This window comes from Oenanthe melanoleuca, chromosome 27 (assembly GCF_029582105.1).
Source record: "Oenanthe melanoleuca isolate GR-GAL-2019-014 chromosome 27, OMel1.0, whole genome shotgun sequence".
Taxonomy (NCBI): Eukaryota; Metazoa; Chordata; class Aves; order Passeriformes; family Muscicapidae; genus Oenanthe; species Oenanthe melanoleuca.
The window spans coordinates 2,450,749-2,470,893 of record NC_079360.1 but is presented as its reverse complement, the minus strand read 5'-3'; the positions used below and the strand labels follow the sequence as shown (position 1 = coordinate 2,470,893).

The window sequence follows — 20,145 nt, the reverse complement described above, 5'->3', positions numbered from 1 at the left end:
AGATGGAACCAGCCCACGTGCAGGGTCCCAGGGAATCTCCCCAAAGGTCTCTGGCGGGATATGCACACAACAGACACCTCATTGCTGTCCCTGTGCACTGTAGGTGCTCTGAACAAGCCCAGATCTCTCCAGCTTTTTGAGAAGATGGTGACAAAAACGCAGAGAATGTCATGAACCACTCTCCAAGCCACAGACTGGAGTTGTGAAATCAAAAGCAGCGAATGACACGGCTGCAGGCAGTCTGAGGTTTCCTGTTTCAGCTCCACACCACATTTATAGAGGTTATCATTCTGTACCTATCTCCTCCCTGGCCACAGCAACCAGTCATCAGGACAGAGGCAGAAGATGCTGCTTCTCCTTCTGATCTCAAGTGCTTTTCTCCTGCCCTGGGCTGGGGCTGGTGAGTACACAGAGAGGGGATTTAGACAAGAACATGCAAGGGCATTGATGGACACTGAGTAGTCAATCTCAGGCAAGGTTCCAGCCTCACCTTCCCTCCTATCTCTACTCTCCTACTTTCCTCTCTCCTCTTATCTCTCAGCTCAGGCTGTGCCTGAAACCTGTGAGGCATTACAGGCACCAGAGCTGTGCCCTTTGCTGGCATTTTAGTTATCCAGAGCCAGGGGTGGTCAGTCACCCCAGGCAGTGCTGCTTGTCTTTCTCTCCATTGCAGCAGCAATGCTTTGGACAGCCCCAGGAAGGAGAGTTGCTGGTTTCACTGGCACATGACATCAGAGGATGACACTCTCTGTTCATGGAGCCCCAAACTTGAGAGGAAATAGCAGAATACATCATATGAACATTTCCCATCTCTCTTCCAGGAAGGATCATTGGTGGGCAGGTAGTTAAGCACCACTCCAGACCCTACATGGCGTATTTACATATACAATTTGGAAATCAGTCTGGCATACATACTAGTCGCTGTGGAGGGTTCCTGATTGGCCCAGATGCAGTGCTCTCAGCAGCTCACTGTGTGGATAAAGAAGGGTAAGACCCTGTCTTTCTTGTGCAGGTGATTTTTTTCCCGTCTCCCATAGTCCCAAATGGCCTCAAGCATGGTCTGGGCTGAAACAGCACCCTGTGTCCCTTCAGCCAGAGCAGGGATCTCTGGAGCTGATTGATCCTCTGTGAGTTGCAGGAATTGTCTGCCAGGGACTGAGTGTCCTTGGGGACAGGAATGCTCACAGTGGTCTCCAGGGTCATGGATCCTACCATGGCTTAGAGCTACTGCTGGACAAGAGGGTCCAGTGTCTCCCCTCCCTTGTCTCCCTTTGCCATCAGCATGGGGCTGTTCCCACTTGTGTGAGTGTGGGGTGAGGGATCCTCAGCTGGGCTGTGGAAGGAACCCAGGTTGCAGAGGAGAACTTGCTGAGAGCTGCTCTCTGGGGAGGTTTATCCCAGCACCAGCTCCCTCCAACCCCCTGCACTGGGGGCTGTGTTCCTGTGGCCAATGCAGCTGGAACATGTTGGTGTTTCCTGGCAGGACAGTGAACATCACTGTGATTCTGGGAGCCCACAACATCAGCGTTCGAGAACGGAGCCAGCAGAGGATCCCTGTTGCACGCTGGGACATCCATCCTGATTATTCCCCTGTTGGCTACATAAATGACATTGTGCTGCTGAAGGTATGGCCCAGCACATCCTTCCTGCCTGAGGGATCTCCCACTGCTCACCTCCCCAAACCTCTGAACTTGTCCCTAATCCTTGGCTGACTCTAACCCCATGTTCTCTCTGCCTGACAGCTGAAGACAAAGGCCAGGATCAATGAATATGTGAAATCTATCTTCATACCCAGGAGCTATGAATATGTGAGAGCAGGAACTAAGTGTATGGTGGCTGGCTGGGGCTGGATGTCTTGGGCAGGGCACAGCAGTGATGTGATGATGGAGGTGGAACAGGAGGTGCAAGAGGAGAAGCCATGTGAGCATCTATTCCATAACTACCGGTGTCAGTCCATGATGTGTGTTGGGGATGAGAAGAGCAGAAAGGCACCTTACAATGTAAGTGTTGTTTTTGAGCTGCAAGCTTGGGAGGAGGTTGGGACTGGACATTCAGCTGGGTTCTCAGGTGAAGGTAAAAGGACACCAGAATGAACCAGGACCTTCAGATGATGAGCTGACCGTCTGAAGCTGATGTGCTCCTGAAGTGGGGTGCATTTTCCTATCAATATTGTTTGCATTTTTACTTACTTGGGGATATTATACCCAGCCTAGCCAGTGCTTCAGTGTGTAAATTCTTTGTGATACCCTTGTTAGGATGGCTTAGACATTTCCCCATGTCTAAAGTAGGCCTATGGGATATTTTTTGGTGCTTTTGAATCTCAAAGAGCCTCCAGGCCTGAATTTTTCATGGGTGGGCTTAAAGGAGGAATGAGGCAGCTACAAACCCTGCAGAGCATGAGGAGGGGGAGGTGGTTGGAACAGGAGGTTGTTCACATGGAGGGAGGAAAGAGGAGACTTATTCCTTAAGGCAGGGAGAGCATGTCTGACCCCTCTCACTCCTTTCATGACACAGGGTGATTCTGGTGGCCCATTAGTCTGCAATCAGAAGGCTCATGGCATTGTTTCTTATGGACTTGAAAAGAACCTCTTCCCTAAGGTATTCACCAGAATCTCGTATTTTGAGCCCTGGATTCGTAGGCAACTGATGAGGTTTGCACTCCAAGAGCTGCCTGGCTCTCCATCCTCTGACTAAAATGCTCAGTGCCCCTTCTCCACAATGCATCAAACACCTGCTGGTGCTCAGAAGCTCCCAGGGGCAGCTGAACTGGGCTCAGAGAAGCCCCCATGGTGCAGGCACAGGCTTTTGCAGTAAGGAGAGTCTCCGTGGCAAAGTGAAAATGCAGGTCCCAAGTACACACAGCTTCCCATTGTTCCCTTTCTGCCACTGCTGCTGCAGCTCTGCTTTCTGGCCATCAATAAAGGCACGTTCAAACTTGCTGGTGTGTGCAGCCTTCTTGGGAACTGGATGCAAACCCTGAGTGTGAGAATGAGGAGATGACATTCCTTGGGAGAAGCTGAGTGAGACTGTGGGTGGGTGCCCTGGGTTACAATGTAAAGATGTGTCCAAATGTCTCTATTCTGGCACCATCTGCTGAAACCACGCAGGACAGTGATTCTTATCTCTTTGGGAGATATCCTCTACTAAAAACCAAATGGGGCAATGGTCTTTATCTTTCCCATGACCCATCCTTCCTCCAGGAACATATCTCCAGTTAATGGTCCATTGAGTCTCACTGCATGACTGATAAAATTACATCATCCCACTGGGAGATGCTCCAGCCAGGGGGAGGAACTAAACATTTCCTACCTAGATAAAAACTGCTGAAGCTGCCCTTACCCTCTGGTTTCCAGAGGACAAGTGTTATCAGGATCACTGCCAGGATTTCTACACGATCACTGCTTCAACAAGACTGCTTCATCTGGACTGCTGCCACCACCCTACCTAGCAGAGTGTCAGGTTCTTTTCTGACTGTGGCTGTGGTTTCTCTTTTGCAGTATTGCATGCATTTTATTTTTCTGGTTTTTCCTATTAAATTATATTTCTGACTTGGAGTGTCTCACTGGTTTTGCCTTCAAAACCATCACAGTGGGACAATGCAATACAGACCTCGGTCCCCAGATGCTGCAAATGCTCCCCTTGCCTCCATCAGCCTCTTGCAGTCAAGCCAGCAGGTTGATCCAAGAGCCTGTACAGAACATTTATCCAGCCTGTCAGGAGCAGAGGCGTCTCAACATGCAAGGAGAGATCTAGAACCAAATTAAAACCTTCTTAGGATGCTTAGACAGACTAAAGACCAGCCTGTTTACACTCTGTCTCCCCTTCAATGTCCTTGAAACTCAGATGAAGCATTTTCCTTGCACCTGTAAAATGCCTGTGGGTTGAACTGGAAACTTTCTCCCACTGGATCAGCTGATCAGACTTGGTTGAGCCAGGAGGTGCCCTTGTAGTGTGGTGATGGGATAGAAAATCGTCAAATATGGCTGAGGACTAAGTAGTACTGCAGAGACAAGCCTGATCACTTGTGCCAAGGAGAGTTGTATTTCTTTTAGGCCTACTTATTTTTGTTCATTTTTGTTATAAATTACTCACCAAAATCAGGTAGTGTAGGAATTAACCTGACTTGTATTCCAGGCCAGGCAACCATTACTGAGGAAGACCTGGACCCCAGCCCTCGGCCTTGGCAGTCAACTCTTTGAGTTGTGGCAATCCCAAAAGAAGTTGTTCCAAGGAGTTATGGGATGGCCCATGTTAATGCCTCATACATATTCCCAACCCTCATTTTCCCATCTTCATCACCACTCCCAGCCCCTAGAATGTTCTCCCTTCCTTTTATCCCCATTGACCCTAAATTGATGCAGTGTCCCACCCAGCCTACCCCACTGGACCCCACCTTTCCTTACCCCACCTCTGCACCACTTTCCCCTATACCCATTGGATCCTAACCTCGACTCCACCCCCTTTCCTGCCCCAGATTTATACACTGGACCTCCCTACATCTTGGTCTTCAACCACCAACTCCTAGTAAGAGCTGGTTAGTGTGTTTGTTTTCTGGGGCTCGTCCTACATTTGTTTTCACTATTATTAAAGTATTTTATGTTGCTACTCTTCTTTTATTATGCCACGATAGCCCTAATATCAGAGCAACGCTAAAAAGTAATGTTGGGGACCTGCCTCACCCCCGACAGGGTAGGTCAATCAATAAGGCAATTTATTAATTTGTTGATAAGGAACAGGAAAGCAGTGCTGGGGACACGGGGAGTCTGCGCTCCACCAACACGTCCGTCCTACCCCTGGTCACTGCCCTTTTTCTATGCAGTTCCTTGGTGGGCTGTGACATGCCCACTCTGCAGGGGTACAGGTCTGAGCTAGCTTGAACATGTTGGCCAGCACTGAAGCAGCAGTGGCTACAAGCCCCCACCAGGTCTGGACATGGCTCGAGCATGTTGTCAGGTAACGCTGCTAGCAAGCAGGTAACAGCAGTAACAACCTCTCCATGTTCACACAAGCCTGCCTTTTCCCTAGATGTAAAAATGGATACAATTCATAATTAGAGTGGCAAAAAAAAAGAAAAAATACATAACATCAAAAGCTAGCAATTCACAGCTATGTAATTTAAATAAATGTAATGAAATAATTATATTTTCTTTTATCTCATGTCCCTGCTTTACTTTAAGTTCAGTATTCTTGTGCATACTGATCCCATGGTGTGTTTCCATAATGTAACATTTCACAAGGGTACCCACAGTGCTGAAGGAAAGGGATGGCTGGACCTGAAGGACACATCTCCATTCACAGCACAGCTGAGGCCAGGCTGCAGCACTGAAGGTGTGGATTACAGACGGTGATTCAGACAGGCAGAGCTGTGAGCCAATGTCTTGGGGTGACTTTACGGTGCTTGTACCCCAAATCATCTGTTCTGTTGGTGTTGAATATCGAGTTCTGCAGCTTTAAAACTGGTTCCAGGAGTGAAGGGGGAGAGAAGAGGTGCAGAATTTGTTATCAGAGTGCACTTGCTCCCCTGCATCCTTCATATAGACTGTGTTGTCTGCAGTGGACAGCAGGAGAGAGTCTCCTTTGCTTTTGGTTAGTTTTTCTGGTTAGCTGAGGCAAAGAAGTTCCATGGACTGTTGTTTTTCTAGTGTTTTTTTTTTTTTTTTTTTTTTTTTTCCTTTTTCTAAGAATTGTTTGAACCTGCTCTGGAATGAAAACAAAGAAGAATACTTCTTCAAAGAAGGTCAGACCAGAGTCAGACCAGAGGTCCACCAGGCCTGGCCTGGGCTGTGACATTTCCCAACATCAGAACTAAAACTAGACTGAGTGAGCTGGGCTGCAGCCCACAAAAGGGACTCTGCTGAATTTGTCATCTTTTCAGAGTGGCAAGAGATTTTATTACTTAATATTGTTCATTTTTGTGCTGGGCACTGTTTTGACTATTGAATTCCACTTCTTTATGAAGAAATATTTCCCTGAACCAGCTGGGAAAGGGAATGCTAGAATCTGTTTCCTAGAGGAACCCCATTCAAAAATTTTCTCCCAAATTTGCCCTGAACCAGGACAGCCAGTCACACTCTGGCTCTGGAGGATTGCTGCCTCTGCTCTGCAACCTTTAATGGGAGCTCCTCCTTTCCACCCTCATCCCTTCCAGCAGACAGGTTTCAGGAGGATCTCCATACACATACTACAGTCCAGTGTCTTTTTACAACACAGGGCAAGGAGCAATGCCAGCATGCTCTAGAGGATTTTTTGTGGTTTTTCCCAAGGCCAAAGCCATGTGAAATTTGGAACATCCTGGAGGTTTCACTGGCTGGGCTCATGGCCAAGCAGGGTCAGAGAAACGAGGGCTGAGTCTCTTCCAGGTTATAATTCTGGAGCCAGAGCTGCCAGGGAGGGCTCAGAGAGGCTCAGGCAGGGCTCTCCCCTTCTTCTGCAGACACTGACCCTGCTCCTCCTGGCCTGAACCTGGCCAGGGCACCTGCTAATCTGCACCTGGGCCCACAGTCTGCTTTCCCAGCTGGACCTCAGCCTTTCTCATCGCCATCGACTTGTCAGATCATCTAGAACACCAGTGCTTGAGGCTGTGAGGCTCCCACTGGCCTTGTCCTTTAGCTACTCTGATTGGTGATTTCTGATTTCCCAAGGACATCTCTGGTGGCAGTCAGCCCCTCTGATAAGAAGAAGGAACTCTGCCTGACCCTGGCCAGCTCTCCCCATTCCAATCAGATGAAAGGGGGGAACAAAAGACAAAAAGAAAAAAGTACAGATGGAACCAGCCCACGTGCAGGGTCCCTCAAGCAATCTCCAAAGGTCTCTGATGGGATCTGCACTCAACAGACACCCCATTGCTGTCCCTGTGCACTGTAGGTGCTCTGAACAAGCCCAGACCTCCTTAGTTTCCTGAGAAGATGGTGACAAACGCAGAGAATGTCATGAACCCCTTTCCAAGCCACAGACTGGAGTTGTGAAATCAAAAGCAGCGAATGACATGGCTGCAGGCAGGCTGAGGTTTCCTGTTTCAGCTCCACACCACATTTATAGAGGTTATCATTCTGTACCTGTCTCATGCCGTGCCATACCAACTGGTCATCAGGACAGTGGTAGAAGATGCTGCTTCTCCTTCTGATCTCAAGTGCTTTTCTCCTGCCCTGGGCTGGGGCTGGTGAGTACACAGAGAGAGGACTTAGACAAGAACATGCAAGAGCACTGATGGACACTGAGTAGTCAATCTCAGGCAAGGTTTCTGTCTCACCTTGTCTCCTATCTCTACTCTCCTACTTTCCTCTCTCCTCTTATCTCTCAGCTCAGGCTGTGCCTGAAACCAGTGAGGCATTACAGGCACCAGAGCTGTGCCCTTTGCTGGCATTTTAGTTATCCAGAGCCAGGGGTGGTCAGTCACCCCAGGCAGTGCTGCTTGTCTTTCTCTCCATTGCACCAGCAATGCTCTAGACAGCCCCAGGAAGGAGAGTTGCTGGTTTCACTGGCACATGACATCAAAGGATGACCCTCTCTGTTCATGCAGCCCCAAACTTGAGAGGAAATAGCAGAATACATCATATGAACATTTCCCATCTCTCTTCCAGGAAGGATCATTGGTGGGAAGGAAGTTAAACGCCACTCCAGACCCTACATGGCGTATTTACATATACAATTTTTAAGCCAGTCTGGTATACAGAGTTGTCGCTGTGGAGGGTTCCTGATTCATCAAGACACAGTGCTCTCAGCAGCTCACTGTGTGGCTGGAAAAAAGTAAGACCCTGTCTTTCTTGTGCAGGTTATTTTTTTCCAGTCTCCCATAGTCCCAAAGGGCCTCAGCCCTGGTCTGGGCTGAAACAGTACTGTGTCTCTCTTCAGCCAGAGCAGGGATCTCTGGAGCTGATTGATCCTCTGTGAGTTGCAGGAATTGTCTGCCAGGGACTGAGTGTCCTTGGGGACAGGAATGCTCACAGGGGTCTCCAGGGTCATGGATCCTACCATGGCTTAGAGCTACTGCTGGACAAGAGGGTCCAGTGTCTCCCCTCCCTTGTCTCCCTTTGCCATCAGCATGGGGCAGCTCCCACCTGTGTGAGTGTGGGGTGAGGGATCCTGAGCTGGGCTGTGGAAGGAACCCAGGTTGCAGAGGAGAACTTGCTGAGAGCTGCTCTCTGGGGAGGTTTATCCCAGCACCAGCTCCCTCCAACCCCCTGCACTGGGGGCTGTGTTCCTGTGGCCAATGCAGCTGGAACATGTTGGTGTTTCCTGGCAGGATAGTGAGGATCACTGTGATTCTGGGAGCCCACAACATCAGGCTCCAAGAATGGAGCCAGCAGAGGATCCCTGTTGCACGCTGGGTCATCCATCCTTACTATTCCAGTGTTGGCCACATAAATGACATTTTGCTGCTGAAGGTATGGCCCAGCACATCCTTCCTGCCTGAGGGCTCTCCCACTGCTCACCTCCCCAAACCTCTGAACTTGTCCCTAATCCTTGGCTGGCTCTAACCCCGTATTCTCTCTGCCTGACAGCTGAAGACAAAGGCCAAGATCAATATGAATGTGCAACGTATCTTAATATCCAGGAGCTATGAATATGTGAGAGCAGGAACTAAATGCAGTGTGGCTGGCTGGGGCTGGACGTCTTGGGCAGGGCACAGCAGTGATGTGATGATGGAGGTGGAACAGGAGGTGCAAGATGAGGAACCATGTGAGCAGCTATTCCGTAACTACAAGAGTCTGTCCATGATGTGTGTTGGGGATGAGAAGAGCAGAAAGGCACCTTACAATGTAAGTGTTGTTTTTGAGCTGCAAGCTTGGGAGGAGGTTGGGACTGGACATTCAGCTGGGTTCTCAGGTGAAGGTAAAAGGACACCAGAATGAACCAGGACCTTCAGATGATGAGCTGACCGTCTGAAGCTGATGTGCTCTTGAATTGGGGTGCATTTTCCTAACTATCAATATTGTTTGCATTTTTAATTGGGGAGCATTTTCCTAACTATCAATATTGTTTGCATTTTTAATTGGGGATGTTCTACCCGGCCTAGCCCTCTTCAGTGTGTAAATTCTTTGTGATACCCTTGTTAGGATGGCTTAGACATTTCCCCATGTCTAAAGTAGGTCTATCTTCTTTTTCCAACTTTTGAATCTCAAAGAGCCTCCAGGCCTGAATTTTTTCATGGGTGGGCTTAAAGGAGGAATGAGGCAGCTACAAACCCTGCAGAGCATGAGGAGGGGGAGGTGGTTGGAACAGGAGGTTGTTCACATGGAGGGAGGGAAAAGGAGACTTTTTCCTTAAGGCAGGGAGAGCATGTCTGACCCCTCTCACTTCTTTCATGACACAGGGTGATTCTGGTGGCCCATTAGTCTGCAATCAAAAGGCTTATGGCATTGTTTCTTATGGACTTCAAGACAACCTCTTCCCTAAGGTATTCACCAGAATCTCGTATTTTGAGCCCTGGATTCGTAGGCAACTGATGAGGTTTGCACTCCAAGAGCTGCCTGGCTCTCCATCCTCTGACTAAAGTGCTCAGTGTCCCTTCTCCACAATGCATCAAACACCTGCTGGTGCTCAGAAGCTCCCAGGGGCAGCTGAACTGGGCTCAGAGAGCCCCCATGGTGCAGGCACAGGCTTTTGCAGTAAGGAGAGTCTCCATGGCAAAGTGAAAATGCAGGTCCCAAGTACACACAGCTTCCCATTGTTCCCTTTCTGCCACTGCTGCTGCAGCTCTGCTTTCTGGCCATCAATAAAGGCACGTTCAAACTTGCTGGTGTGTGCAGCCTTCTTGGGAACTGGATGCAAACCCTGAGTGTGAGAATGAGGAGATGACATTCCTTGGGAGAAGCTGAGTGACACTCTGGGTGGGACAGTGCAGTACAGGTGTCAGTCCCCAAATGCTGCTAATGCTCCCTTGCCTCCATCAACCTCTTGCAGTCAAGCCAGCAGGTTGATCCAAGAGCCTGTACAGAACATTTATCCAGCCTGTCAGGAGCAGAGGCATCTCCACATGCAAGGGGAGATCATGTAGCGGAAGAGCTGAAATGAGGGATGTGGGACTTTAGACTGGCTTTTAAAAATGCTGTTTATTGTATCCAGATGATTCAGCAATTCACGGGTCATGGGTAACAGCTTTTTCAGTCACAGCTGTGGGTTCGTCTGAAGCCAACTCTAATTCTCACTACAATGCATTATATACTTTGCTGAGCATCTTAATACTTGACAACCAATCAATACTTTTACTATTACCTATAGTCTATCATAACTACTAACATTACCATATTCTTGTAACTATTTTTCAATCACAAAGAGTTATTATGTTACACTTTAATCTAGAAGTTGTTTTTCAGTTTTTTTGTGGTTTAAAATTCTGAGACCTATTTTTCTACTTGCAACATGGCATTTTTTTTCTTGTGAAATCTTTTTGCTTGGTTAAAATATTTTCTGTTGGAAGTGGATTTATCCTTTGGTCTGAGCTATAAAACCCCTTCCAACTCCCTTGCTAACATACCCTTTGCCTTCTTAGTTATTCAGTAAGACTGGCTCAGCAATTCTTTTCTTCTATATCAAAACTTGCTTTAATTTCTATTTTTCTTCAGATTCTATATTCAAAGATCTTTCTGCTATACATACATATCTGTGACATCTTCCTGGCAGATCCCTGTCCATCCCAACCATGTGGATTTCTAGTACTAACTTGGAACCCTCTTAGGATGCTTAGACAGACTAAAGACCAGCCTGTTTACACCCTGTCTCCACTTCAGCGTCCTTGAAACTCAGATGAAGCATTTTCTTTACAATTTCTTTAAAATGCCTGTGGATGGAACTGGAAACTTTCTCCCACTGGATCAGCTGATCAGACCTGACTAGGACAAGAGGGGCCCTTGTGGTGATGGGATAGAAGGTGTCAAATATGGCTGAGGCAAAAGCAGTACTGCAGAGACAAGCGTGCTCACTTGTGCCAGGAAGTGTTGCATTACATTTAGGCTTTTTTTCCTGGTACTTTATCTTAGAAGGCATAGAATATACCCCCAGCAAGTTTGCTGATGATGCAAAACAGGAGGGAGTGGGTGATACACCAGAAAGCTGTTCTGTCATTCAGTGGGACCCTGACAGGCCAGAGAGTTGGGCAGAGAGAAACCTGAAGAGGTTCAACAAGGACAGGTGCAGGGTTGTGTACTGTGGGAAGAACAACCCCAAACACCAGGCTGGGGGCTGATCTACCAGAGAGCAGCTCATTGTTTCTCACACTTTGTTTTGCCTCACTCCTCACTGCCATGCAGCATTTTGCCCTTTTACAAATAATTTTTTGGAGAGGCACCACCAGCTTCATTGATGGGCTTAACCCTGGTCCACGGTGGGTGTATAGTCCAGCTCTTTGGAACTATCTGGTGTCAGAGCATGTGAAGGCAGCCCCATGTGTGTTCTCATAGAGGTCACCGTGCTCAACATCATATCCCCGCTCAACACCACTTCCTTTTCCTGCTCTGGTGGTGTCACCCAAATCTTGATGCTGAAACCAGCTTAACCTTCCCCACCCTGAAGACCTTGTCTGCAAACCACATCTATGATCTATGATCTATAATCTATGATCTATAATCTATGATCTATGATCTATGATCTGAGTCATGGATGGGAAACTTTGCATGCAGCCCCTTACCAGATGATGAATTGGAGCTGTTTTCTACTCTGCTGCACACTGACACTATCCTGGAGTCACACAGATTGGTCGAGGTGGGAAGGGACCTTCAGTTGTTGTCTGGTCCAATGCCCCTGCTCAAGCATGGCCACCTAAAGCACCAAGTGCTCAGGACCAGTTCCAGGTGTTTTTGGAACATCTCCAAGCATGGAGACACCACAACCTCCCTGGCCAACCTGTACCAGTGCTTGGTCACCCTCACAGATGAATGATTTGTTTGCTGATGCTCAGACAGGGCCTCTTATGTTTCAATTTGTGCCTTATCCTGTCACTGCTCACCACTGTGTGTGTCTCCCACTTACCTTCAGAGATTTACATCCATGGATAACATCCCACCACAACCTGCTGTTTCCAGGGTAAAAACTCACGGCTGCTCCCCATAGGAGAGATGTTTCAGTCCCTTCCCCATCTCTGTGCCACTTTGTTGAACTCTCCCCAGCACATCTGTGTCTCTTTTTTACTGGGAGCTCAGAACTGTCCACGGTACTCACTGGTACTGGGGTGAGAGGAAGGATCATGTCCCTCAAGCTACTGGAAACACTCATAATTTGGGTTACCCTAGAATAATTTGGGTAGTAAGGGATCATCTAATTCAACCCCTGTGCAATGAGCAGGGACACCTTCTGCTAGACCAAGTTACTCAGAGCCCCATCCAACCTAACTTTGAATGTTTCCATGGATGGGGCATCTAAAGCTCTTTGGGCAGCCTATTTAATTGTTTTGACACCCTCATCCTAAAAAAATTTCTTTCTTATATTTAATCTAATAATTAAGATGCTAATCTTCTTCCTTACATATATTCTAATAACTAAGTGGCTAATCTACTGTCCTTTAATTTAGAACTATTAGCCTTGTAGCATTGCAACAGGCCCCAGTACAGACATCTGAGAAGAACGACTCATCACGATCTCCAGGCAGATATTCAGTTTTTCCTAATTTATTGTTTAAGTATTTCTTATTCTAATTGTGCCCGAAAATTTCTATCACCTGTCCATCTCCCTGCTGAGCCAGTTCTTTTCAGGGTTCATGTCCTGAGAAAACTGGAGTGCAGAGGGATCAGATAGTAAAAGACATGACTTTTTTGTTAATTAAGATTTTTTTTCTTTCAATCATTAAAAAAGGCCTGGAAAGCCTTTTGCAATGGTGATGGATATTCCTTCTGTTTCTGTGCCTAATTAGTACAGCAGGTAAAGGTAGTGCTAATTAGAGCAGAGAAAGGCTTTGCAAACAAAGCTTTTGGCACTGCTGGGGGTTGCAGTAACAGAAGAGACTGGAATAAAAATTGTCTTGTTACTAGCACATGAAACAAACTTTGACTCAGGTCTCTCTCTACTTAATCACAAAGATAATTTTCTTCTCTCTGCCTGATTCCCACCAGGGCATAAGTCAGACCAATTCCCTGTTAAAATGTTTCCATTTCAATTCTCCCTGTCACACATAATTAGACCAAAAGACAAACAGAAATTAAGCTGTAGGTATTCACTGAAGCACAGCTGGGAGCTCACTAATTAACCACACACCGCTTCCAGTGCTGCGGGGAATGGCAGAAGAACAACCACAGGTTCATTAAGGCTGTCAGCATTTTAATGAGCCCTGCAGGACTGTGGTGCCACCTCCCTGCTCCTTGTAGCTGTGGCAAAATCCGGCAAGTGCTTTGAGAAATGACAAGGCAGAAGCAGAAACAAACTCACTCGGCGCTCTAATAGAGCCCAATGCGAGGTGCGAGACCAGAAGCAGAGCTGGACAAAGTGTTCCCAGCAGGGCTCATTAGAGCTCAGACTCACAGACTGATCACAGACAGCTCAGGAAGCCTCAAACTTCTCCTGCATCAACCTTCCCTCCCAAAACAGTAGAGCAGTGCCCAGGCAGTGCCAAGTGCTGCTTTCTGTCACACGTGCCCCCATGGCAGGTGGGAGGAAATGCCACGGAGACACCTCTGCAAAGCAGCTCATCCAAACCACAGAGACACAGAGCCTGCTCTGCAGGGGTCAGCTGCAGTGTCAGCCCAGACACTGTCACTGCAATAGTCACTGCAACAGAGTGACTGCAACTCTGTCACTGCAACACAGTGACTGCAGCATTGTAACTGCAACACTGTGACTGTAACAGTGTCACTGCAACACTGTCACTGAAACCCTGTTGCTGCAACACTGTGACTGCCACGGTGTGTCTGCAACACTGTCACTGCAATAGTCACTGCAACAGAGTGACTGCAACACTGTCATTGCAACGCTGTCACTGCAACACTCACTGCTACACACAGTGACTGCAATGTTGTGACTGCAACACTGTCAGTGCAACACTGCCACTGCAACTGTCACACATATTATCTGCAACACTGTCACTGCAATGCTGTCACTGCAATGCTGACTGCAACACTGTGACTGCAACACTGTGACTCCAATGCTGTGACTGCAATACACACAATGACCACAACACAGTGACTGCAACACACACTGCAGACAGGTTCAGCAGCCAGCAGCCCCCCTAACTCCCAGTTCCCTCCCTCCACCCTGATGTGAGTCCTGCATTCAAACATGCAGGTTTAAATGCAGCACCTCAGGCCCTGTGCTCTGTTCCCTCAGACATGCAGCATATCACTCTCTGCTCTGTGGCATAAATCTTAACAGAGGATAGCTGTAGGACTCATGTTTACATTTGCCATCAGTGTTTGGCCTAGAAAAGAAAAGTTTTGAAGTTCACATAAATAGCTGAAAACAGCTGAGATGACAATTACAAACAAATATGAATATGAAATATCTAAGTGTGGAACTATATATCTAAGTTAAGAGTTACCAGTATGTAATTTAACTTTTAAAAAAATATTCACATTGCAGCTGTGTGGAATGCACATCCACTGAGACAATTACAGTCATGTTGGTATAGTTACTCTAAATGAGAAATTGGATTGTTCCCTCTGAATTTGATTCACTCATCTTTAGACCTATCTTCAGCGGTCTAAAAAATTATTACTTAAATCTAAATTATTAATCTAAGATTCAGCTGTCCTTTCCAACTCTGATGAAGTGAAATGGGGAACTGTTCAGAGGACTGGGATGCAATCAGCTGATTTCGGGAATCACTGCTTAGATGAAATCTGAACTAGACACCCAGGCAACCAGTGCAATTCATAGAGACAGAACCCTCTTCCATAGAAAAGTGCCTCGCCCTCACTTGGGCAGTTAAAGTCACTCACATTAGCCAATTTGATAGTAAAAAGTCAAGGGTAAATGTCACAGGCTCTAAGGACTAAAATTGTAATAAGAAGCTTTCCTTAAATACATTATTTTCTTTCATTGCCTTCTAGGGGAAAAATGATTACATGGTTACAGTTCTGTAACCTTTAGGAAATAGTCACATTTCTTGACCACTTTGCTCAGGGTATACTTCACTTCTCTATTTCTCAGACTGTAGATGAGCAGTGGAGTAACACAACAGTGTAAAAAATTGAGAAGACTTTGTCCAGTGCTTTGAGAATCCTGATTTTTGGTAGGACAGCTATTAAGCTTCCATGAAAAAGAGTAGTAACAGTGAGATGGGAAAAGCAGGTGGAAAAACAAGGAAAGGACGAAGAGAAAAGATTGCATTTCTGGGATATTCCCAAATTCCAGGATCAGAAATGCTGCATTGACTGTTTTATTTCTACATTCCCCATTTGCCATGTATCAAGTCAAGATGAAATGCATCACAGCCTGTAGAGCATCAAGAACTATATTTAATCATTGATCCATCATCACTGGGAGATTACAGAAAAAAGAAGACACTGTTACCATTGCCTGGTTGTACTGTTTATTTTCTTTTTAAGCAGTTCTTGAACATTCTTCAGACAATAATTTGTGAGAGAGATCATTGAGTATTTTTCATTTTTGCCTTATCCAAATTTTGTAACAAAATAATTTCCTTGGGTATGGAAAGCATCACACAGAATTGCAGCAGGATGTTTTGACAATGATGTATTGCAACCACACCAGACCAATACAACTAGTGGAAAACTCTAATACACATTTTCTAAGAATTCTTAAGATTGATGAATGTTTTTGGGTACCAAACTTTATAAAAATCTGAAATATCCAGAAAAACATTGAGGAAAATAAAGAATGGTATGACTTACCTCCCTTGGCAATATATTTTTGAAAGCTGCAGGGTCAGAGAGTTTTGATATTCTGGCCAACAGACACAGCTATGATTTAGAAATCTTCAATCTAAGGAAGAAAGGAGAGGAATTCTTGAGTGAGCAACCATTTCATCACTGAATGCTGTATTGCCCTGGTTTCAGCTGGCACAGAGATAATTTTCTTCCTAGTAGTTGGAACAGCATTTTGGATTTAGTATAAGAATAATATTGATAACACATGGATGGTTTAGTGTTCACTGTAAATCAATTTTCAGTTTGCCAGGCTCTGCCAGGGAGCAGGGGAACAAGAAGCTGGGAGGGAGCAGGGCCAGGACAGCTGACCTGAACTGGCCAAAGGGATCCTCCCCAGCACAGAACAGCATTCCCAGTACACAAACTGGGAGGCACTGGTCACTGCTCAGGGATAGGCTGGGCATTGGTCAGGACAGCAATTGTGCTGTGCACCCCTTGATTCCTTTGGGTTTTATGCCTCCCTTTCTGTTGCATTATTATCATTGTTATTATTAGTATTATATCTCACTTTATTTCAATTATTAAACTATTCTTATCTCAAGCTCTGTTTCACCTTTTTCCAATTCTGCTCCCACCCCACCCTGGGGGAGGGAGTAAGTGACTGTGTGGTGCTTAGCTGCCAGCTGGGATTAAAGGTAGAACAAACTAGAAAATACAACAGGTACTGAAGGAAATAATGAGAATAGATGTTTTTATTTCTTTTTTTTTTATTTCTTTTTTTATTTCAATGCAGTGTTAGTTACAATTATACATTACTCTTCTTTCCCTTTCCCTCTTCTCTCTTGTCTCTTATTATTATTTTTGTAGGTTTTGGTGTTTGGGTTTTTTTTTCTTAGGGATTTGCAGTCTATTGTCTATTATTTGTTTAAGAAAAAGTGATCTTGCAGGGACCGGTTTGTTATTTGTTACATCAAATATTTTTGCACACACAGGCAGCCTCTGTGCAGACACACACACCAGGACACACTGAGCCACAGTCAGTGGGAACAGTCAGTGGCCAAAGGACCAATGCCATGAGGTTCAACAAGACCACTGGCCAAACTGGACAGGAAGCATCACTTAAGTGGTCACAGGCTCTTCCCCTGGCATTGCTGAGAACTAGAATTCAGCCAAGCTCCAAGGAGAAGGTAATTCCATGTGAAATCCTCTATTTAGGATTACAAGGTTAGGCTGTAATTATACCCAGGGAAAAACACACACTAAGGAATCACAATTTGAGGGAGTATGGGAAACTTTGGGAAAAACCACCCTCATGACTTATTGTTTTAGCATCATCAGCGACCTTGGATGTTCAGTCACACTCTCACTGCCCAGGACACTGGGGATTTGTCCAGAGCAACAAAGAACCACTCAAGCAAAATTGGAAAGGACCATTCCAAGTTCTCCTGACAATCAGCACAGCTGTAAAAATTACTGGTGGAGATTCCTGGATTCACTATACACAGCTAAAGCCAGCCCCAAACCTGGAAATGCCTTACAGATAAGACTGAAACTAAATGGTCCATGAATTGTACTTGGGATCCAGGATTATCCTCTACTGAGTTAGAGGTAAGACAAGGAATTGGGTTTAGTGTATATGGTAGTGATGCCTTAAGTTTTAGCTTTCATATTTTTTAGATTCTGTACTGCCTTCATGTGTTGTGGGAACTGCAAGTACAGAGAGCTCTCAGGATCTTGTGCATACAGGCCCAGAGACAGAGATGGATACAAGGTTTGACCTAAAGCCTTGGCAAAAGTGTGTGACTCTGAACTTCATATAGTGTCAGCAAGTTCTCCCCACAGTTCAGTTACACAAAACAATCCTTTTCCAGCTCCAGAACCAAGGACACTGCTGCAGCTTCAGGCCCAAAAAGTGCAAACAGCAGCGATTTAAGGAGAGCAATTGGGGAGGATGGGACTGCAGAACCTGGAGCTGGAATTGGAGAATTAACCCCAATATGTGAATGGACCAAAACTTGTAAAAGGGTGAAAACTCGTGACCCAGGTCCACCTTGGGTGTAGCCCTGGCCAGGCTCTTGCACTGCCCATGGTGAATCCTTTGAAAGCCTTTTAATAAATCCCTGCTTTATTCCTTTAACTCTGCCCAGCCTCTGTTCCAGCCAGCTTCTCTCAGGCATCAGCAGTGATTGTAAACACAGCTTTGTGGAAGCTGAAGTTCTAAAAATGTGAATATTAATAAGAATGGTATTTCTGTACTTGCTTTGTAGCATGGTAGCTCAGTGTGCTCTCCTATGGAGAGCCCACACTAGAGCAGAGGAAAAGTGTGGGAGGAAAGAAGCAGCAAAGGGGAACCCCCATGCACTGACCACAAGCCTCCCCACCCACCCTGTGTGCTGGGGACAGTGCTGCTGTAGTCTGGAATGAATGAATAACCTGAGCCCAGAAAAGGAGAAAGTACAGGTGTTTAGTATTTAATTTTGTTTCTCACAATCTAGTCTCACAAACTGTTTTAGTTGGTGATAAATTACATTGGTTTTCCCCAAATCCAGTATGTTTCACTCCTGGTAGAAACTGGCAAACCATCTCTCTGTCTTTATCTCAGTCTACAAGAGGTTTTCTTTCTGTTTTTCCTCTTTTCTGCCTCTGCTCTGTCCCACTGTGTGGTGGAAGGTGTGAATGGGAATTTGGTTATTCACTAAGGCTAACCCATTCCAGTGAAGGGGGGAAATGCTGATGCTACTAACAGAAGACTAGAAAATCCTTTCTATGCTGGCATATTTTTGTTGCAAACAGATGGAGTTACATAACATCTAGAAAGCATAAACCATTTGAAATCAGCATCTTTATTTCACAATTGTTGCATCTGGGAAACAATTCAGATACTTGGATGAACTACTCCACCATTCACATCTGCCTCAGGGAGCCAGAAAACTTCAGAATTCTCTCCTTTAAAGCTTGCTTGACTTGCCTGTTCCTGAGAGAGTAGATGTATGGGTTAAGTGTCTGAGTCAGTACAGAGAAGAATAAAGAAAGAATTTTGTCAGAGTCCTGCCCACCTCGCTGTGCTGGGCGGATGTACCTGTAAATGCAGGTGCTGTAAAACACTGTCACCACTATCAGGTGAGCTGAGCAGGTGGAAAATGCCTTCCTCCTACCTGCAGATGATGGTATATGCAAGACAGTGACAATAATGCAGCCATAAGAAACTGCAGTTACTGCCAGGGTGCCGGGGAGGATGATGATGAGGATGATGAACATCAGCTCTTCGATGAAGCCTGTGTCTGTGCAGGACAGCTGCAACAACAGGGAAGCATCACAGTAAAAGTGATTCATGACATTGGGACCACAGAATGGCAACTGCACGGTCATAATGGTGGGAGGAAACATCAAGAAAAAACTCAGTGCCCAGCAGCTCAGGATGAGCTGCAGGCAGAATCTGCTGCTCATGATAGTTGTGTAATGCAAAGGGTGACAGATGGCAACATAGCGGTCCAGGGACATCACTGCCATGTGGAAAAGCGTGCAGGTCCCCAGGCAGTAGAAAAACAGCATCTGAAGGAAACAACCAGGCAGGGAAATCGTCTTCCTCTCTGTCAGCAGGCTGTACAGGGTGCTGGGGAGGAATGTGGAGGTGAAGGTGATTTCCAAAAGGGCAAAATTCCTGAGGAAGTAGTACATGGGGGTCTGCAGGAAGTTATTCATAAGCGTGATGCTGATGACAGAAATGTTTCCAAGCAGGATCAAGACATAGGCAATGCCAAGAAACAGAAAGACGGTGATCTCCAGGTGGCGGCTGTTGGCCAGTCCCAAGAGGACAAATTCCACTACAGTTGTGTGGTTCATTGAGACATCATTGCTGGCAGGAAAAGAAAAAAAACAGTTTTGGGAACTGTTGGAAAACAACTGAACATGTGTCAGTTTAGCTCTACTAACATCACTGGGAAACACTAGCAACAAACCTCTTGTAAAAGATTGGAGCAGCCACAGTCACCACATATTAAAAATCCTGGTTGTATAAAAGGAGTCCCGAGCTCCATTTGTAAGACTAAGTCCTCACTCCAATCTAAACAATTCCTACAGTTCTCTCACAGCACACTTGAGAGAGGTGCAGGAGCTCCTTATAGATCCTGGGTCTCTCTGAATGATCTGACAACATCCACTCTCCAACAAAACAAAAAATCCCCAAATGCCCAGAGTGAGAACTTCACCTGTGTCCAGAGACTTATCACAGAGGAATTATCACAGAGGAATGCAATCACACTACAGACTGACTCTGAAGCAGGTTAGACTGGTTCTAGGACACATTAATACTGCAAAAGAGAAAGTTACTGCAGTTAAAAGGAGACTGGGAAAGAGAGAGAGCTAGAAACTCTTCAGAGAAGAGGCCAGACAG

The 20,145-nt window shown here is 46.0% G+C and overlaps 3 protein-coding genes across 3 annotated transcripts; 2 read left to right on the top strand and 1 right to left on the bottom strand.

Moving 5' to 3' along the window:
• The first annotated feature begins 320 nt into the window (after nucleotides 1-320).
• Nucleotides 321-2,938, top strand: LOC130264165 (mast cell protease 1A-like). The gene is made up of 5 exons (XM_056512186.1): nucleotides 321-400; nucleotides 822-987; nucleotides 1,484-1,625; nucleotides 1,743-2,000; nucleotides 2,515-2,938. The coding sequence occupies exons 1-5, from the start codon at nucleotides 346-348 to the stop codon at nucleotides 2,692-2,694; spliced, it is 801 nt and encodes a 266-aa protein (XP_056368161.1). The 5' UTR covers nucleotides 321-345; the 3' UTR covers nucleotides 2,695-2,938.
• Nucleotides 2,939-7,069: 4,131 nt separating this feature from the next.
• LOC130264110 (mast cell protease 1A-like) lies at nucleotides 7,070-9,736 on the top strand. Its single transcript, XM_056512117.1, has 5 exons — nucleotides 7,070-7,159; nucleotides 7,581-7,746; nucleotides 8,243-8,384; nucleotides 8,502-8,759; nucleotides 9,314-9,736. Exons 1-5 carry the CDS (start codon nucleotides 7,105-7,107, stop codon nucleotides 9,491-9,493), a joined length of 801 nt encoding a protein of 266 aa, XP_056368092.1. The 5' UTR covers nucleotides 7,070-7,104; the 3' UTR covers nucleotides 9,494-9,736.
• An 8,891-nt stretch (nucleotides 9,737-18,627) lies between these two features.
• On the bottom strand, nucleotides 18,628-19,595 carry LOC130264121 (olfactory receptor 49-like). Its single transcript, XM_056512137.1, has one exon. It carries the CDS (start codon nucleotides 19,593-19,595, stop codon nucleotides 18,657-18,659), a length of 939 nt encoding a protein of 312 aa, XP_056368112.1. The 3' UTR covers nucleotides 18,628-18,656.
• Between the last annotated feature and the right edge of the window lie 550 nt (nucleotides 19,596-20,145).